The 3,832-nt window shown below is 55.5% G+C and overlaps 1 protein-coding gene across 1 annotated transcript; it reads left to right on the top strand.

Annotated features, from left to right (window-relative positions):
• Positions 1-214: 214 nt before the first annotated feature.
• On the top strand, positions 215-2,802 carry VDBG_06332 (fungal specific transcription factor domain-containing protein; the record flags this gene model as incomplete). Its single annotated transcript, XM_003003843.1, has 2 exons — positions 215-566; positions 623-2,802. 2 exons carry the CDS (start codon positions 215-217, stop codon positions 2,800-2,802), a joined length of 2,532 nt encoding a protein of 843 aa, XP_003003889.1.
• Between the last annotated feature and the right edge of the window lie 1,030 nt (positions 2,803-3,832).

The raw sequence follows: 3,832 nt of genomic DNA on the forward strand, positions 1-3,832 counted from the left end.
CAGTCAAAAGAAATCCCCACAGGCGAATACTGACCAGTTAAGACTCTCTAGAGGAAAAACCAAGATGCGATCCAACACTACCGCGCTGCTTGCCGTGCGAGCGATCCGGCTCCGTGTGCGAATACTATGATGCGACAAAAGGCAGAAAGATTGGTCGCAACTATGTAGTCAAAGCTCCAGGAAAAGGTCCGACAATTAGAGAACGAATTTGAGCATGTACACCGACGAGGACAACGACCACCCGCGCAGCAATGAAGACTTTGTGCGTCCTGGCGGACTCGTACGACTTTCAGAGTCTGAAGAAACGCCGCGATACCTAGGTCCCAGCAGCGGCATCGCAATGACCCGCCTGCTCATGGAACAAGCCAAAGTCTTCACCGATTCCAAGCGCATATCTGAGCTCATTCCTGAAGTGAGAGCGAGACGACAGACACGCATGCAATCGATTGTCATGGCGAAACCCACCAAGCGAAAGAAGAGCTATCCCACCACAAGCGCACACCCCGCCACTTCACTGCCCGCGCGCCAGGTCGCCGATCGGCTTGTCGACATATTTTGCCAGAGATGTGCGTCGACCCCCGCCTCGTTCTGCTCGCATTCAAGAAACTAATATGTTGCATAGCTCAAGTCTTCTGGCCTACCTTGCACGAGAAACAGTTTCTCAAAGATCTGGAAGAAGTCTTCGCCGGTGGAACGTGCTCCTACAAAAACTTCATCGTCCGGATGGTCTTCGCCATTAGCCTTCAGAAGCTCGATATCCAGTACGCTGGACTTGCCGACAGCTACTACCTGGCCGCCATGGAGTATTTTGAGATTGTGATCCGATCCAAAGACTTGAGGACTCTGCAGTGCCTAGCCCTCATCGGGCAGTACTCGATGCTTACTCCCACGCGAATGGCCATTTACCATGTTGTGGGCATGGCAACGCGCATATGTCAGGCCGAGGGACTTACCGACGAGAAGACGATATCGGCCGACTATTCGTTAGGCCTCATAGACCCCCTGACCCTCGATATGCGACGCCGGCTCTCATATGTCACCGCATCAATGGAATTCGGCCTCGCTCATAGCATGGGACGCCCGAACGGCATATCGAAGGGAGACGATTATCTGGACGTCGAGCCCTTTGCCACTGTTGACGACGAGTACATCACTGAGGAAGGCATTCTCCCTGCTCCGCCCAGTGAGAAGAAGCTTGTCGCGTTGCACTTTTTCAAGATGAGGATGGCGCAAGCCGAGATCAAGCGGTTTCTCTATGAGAAGAAACGCCCTGAGCCCAAGAACGAGACACATCCCTGGTTCAGCAAGATGGAAAAGGACATACAAGACTGGGTGGACCAATCACCAGAGAACCCAGCTTGGTGTAAACCTTGGTTAGTTCGATATGGCCAGCTCAGGTTGAAGCTGCTAACAATGCATAGGTTCACTGGCCGAGCTCACCAGATGCGCATTTTCCTTCACCGGCCATCTCCTCAAATACCCAAGCCATCTGGCCGAGCCGCCCTGATCTGCTATGAGGGCGCCGCGTACATCATCAACCTGTCTAAACAGCAAATGGAAAAGGCGGCTGTCGACATTACCTGGATTTTCTTGTTGACTCTCTTTATGGCTCTGAACGCAATGCTTTGGGCGGTCTCGTACCCCGAAGTTCGGCAGGCACATTCTCGAGAAGAAGTTGATGAGCTGGTTCAGGTTGCGCTTGACATTGTCGATCAAGAACAGTGCGCTCAACGGTGGCCCGGTTCGGAATCGGCTTCCAACTTGTACTCCGTCTTCGCCAAAGCCTGTCTCCAGGTCTACGACATTCGCGACACCTCCACAGTTGCTTCCTCCAGCCATCTCAACACGCCATCCTCCATCTTCGATACGGACTCTCCCCAGGGTTCCGACAACTCGGCGTCTACTGCGCCCTCGTTCAAGGTCAATGCGCCCCAGTTTGGAACCGTATTCGATGCCACCCCCGAAGCAATGAATCACTTCGGATACGAAGCGAACTATCAACCAATTCACCCAACCTTCCGTTCCAATTCGATCTTTATGGGTCCTTCCACAGATCAGCTTGGCCGACGATTTTCAGCTTATCCTCCAGAGCTGCCCCTGGATGACCAGACGCCGCCTGGCAACACGCCCGTTGGATATGCATCCTCAATGTCGACACCGGCGCAGCATTCTGGCCATCTTCCCACCCCTCCGGAGTCGCTCGGTGCGAACCAGTTGAATGCTGGTACTCCTGGCAGTACGACGTCGACAATTTCACCACCTTCGAGTGCCACGCCTACGATGCCGCAATCTTCGCCAGCCATGTCATTCACGCCGTCGATGAATGCGATAAGCACCAACATGTCGCCGCCGCCTCCACCGCCCAAGATGACGCAGCCAGGACAGCAACCCCATCCTCCTCAGCGCGGGCCCACGTTCGTGGTGCCGCCTCCTCCGCCGCACGTTCAGCAACGTCCGCTGCCTACACCTAGTGGCATCACGGATTGGTTCTCGCCGCCGCCGCCCTTCATCACGCCGTATAACTTCACCCCCATGAGCAACAGCTTCTTCAACGACGGATCCCACGCACACAACTACACCAATGCTCCTGAGCTCGGGCTCGGCATTGGGCAGTTCAACCTGGGTCCTTTCGGTGGGCCCCCGGCAGGCTGGAATGCGGAGCGACAGGGTAGCCTGAGTCAAGAACAACAGTTGGAGCTCATGACGGCGCTGGAGACGGACGGGATGGGCGAGATTGATGCGTTTCTGAACATGGGCATGGATACGGGGAACCAGGGCGTCAACACGAACGGGTGGTCCTAAGACCGTCTAAGCATTTCGCGGGGTATTTTGTTTGGCTGTACCAGGAGTCTGAAGTGGGGACGCGACGGATAGCAGGAGACGGGAAGGAGGCCATGGGATTAGTTGGAAAAATAGGACAGGCGTTAGGGGTACCGGGTAGTCAAGTACATCTTACTGTCCATTTTGGTCGCGGCGTGGCAGCCCGCCGTGGGTCTAGTGTGTGTGCAGAGGAGGATGAAGCGACTGGACGCGTGTGGCTGTGGAGACACTGCCTCGCCGTCTCGGTAGCGATGTCTGGATGAACGACCGCCTTTTCACGATCAGCTTCGTGTTGCGTTTCTTTTCCATGCAGTGGTGCCCGACTGTCTGACTGCCGTGGCTGGCATTCGAGAATCTAGGAGCCGAGGTCTTCCAGTGTCCCCGCATCTCTGTGCCTCTCAGGTGTGAGGATGCAGGGATGCGGCATCGCCGCACCACACGATTCAAGAACCATAGTTTTACACTGGGGAAGAGTTGGCTTTCCGGGGCAAAACTTGGCAGTAGAAAATCCCGAGGGACTTATACATCTTGATGAAGTACCGTGGAGCAGCTGCTGGTCGTTACGTCTCGTGGGCAGCAGATCGAGTTCCCTCGGATCAGTGGCGCTCGGGATTCCGCAGTCAAGAAACCAAGGACCAGATAGATCATGTGGGTACTATAAATCACGATGCACTGTAGAAAAGACACAGAGGCAATGTATAGACATATATTTACTGAGCGCCGGCATGGCTAGACCGACGACTCGGAAGCATGTACAAATAAAGGCAAGAAAGGAGATACATGTACTGAGCCGGGACGGCTCCTCTTTTGAGACCCTCGCCGTTCGTCTTTGACTTCGTGCTTCTCATCGCCCACGGAGAAACCGCGGTGAACCGCTCGCCAGGCACCGTCGGGCGCTTACAGGCACTGGGAGTACCACTGGTTCTGGGCCTGGCAGGTCGAGCCGGCGACGCAGGTGGTGGGACCGGTCCAGCCCTGTCCGCCGCACTGGCCCCACTTGGGAGCGGCAGCC

The sequence above is a fragment of the Verticillium alfalfae genome, genomic scaffold (assembly GCF_000150825.1).
Source record: "Verticillium alfalfae VaMs.102 supercont1.7 genomic scaffold, whole genome shotgun sequence".
Classification (NCBI taxonomy): Eukaryota; Fungi; Ascomycota; class Sordariomycetes; order Glomerellales; family Plectosphaerellaceae; genus Verticillium; species Verticillium alfalfae.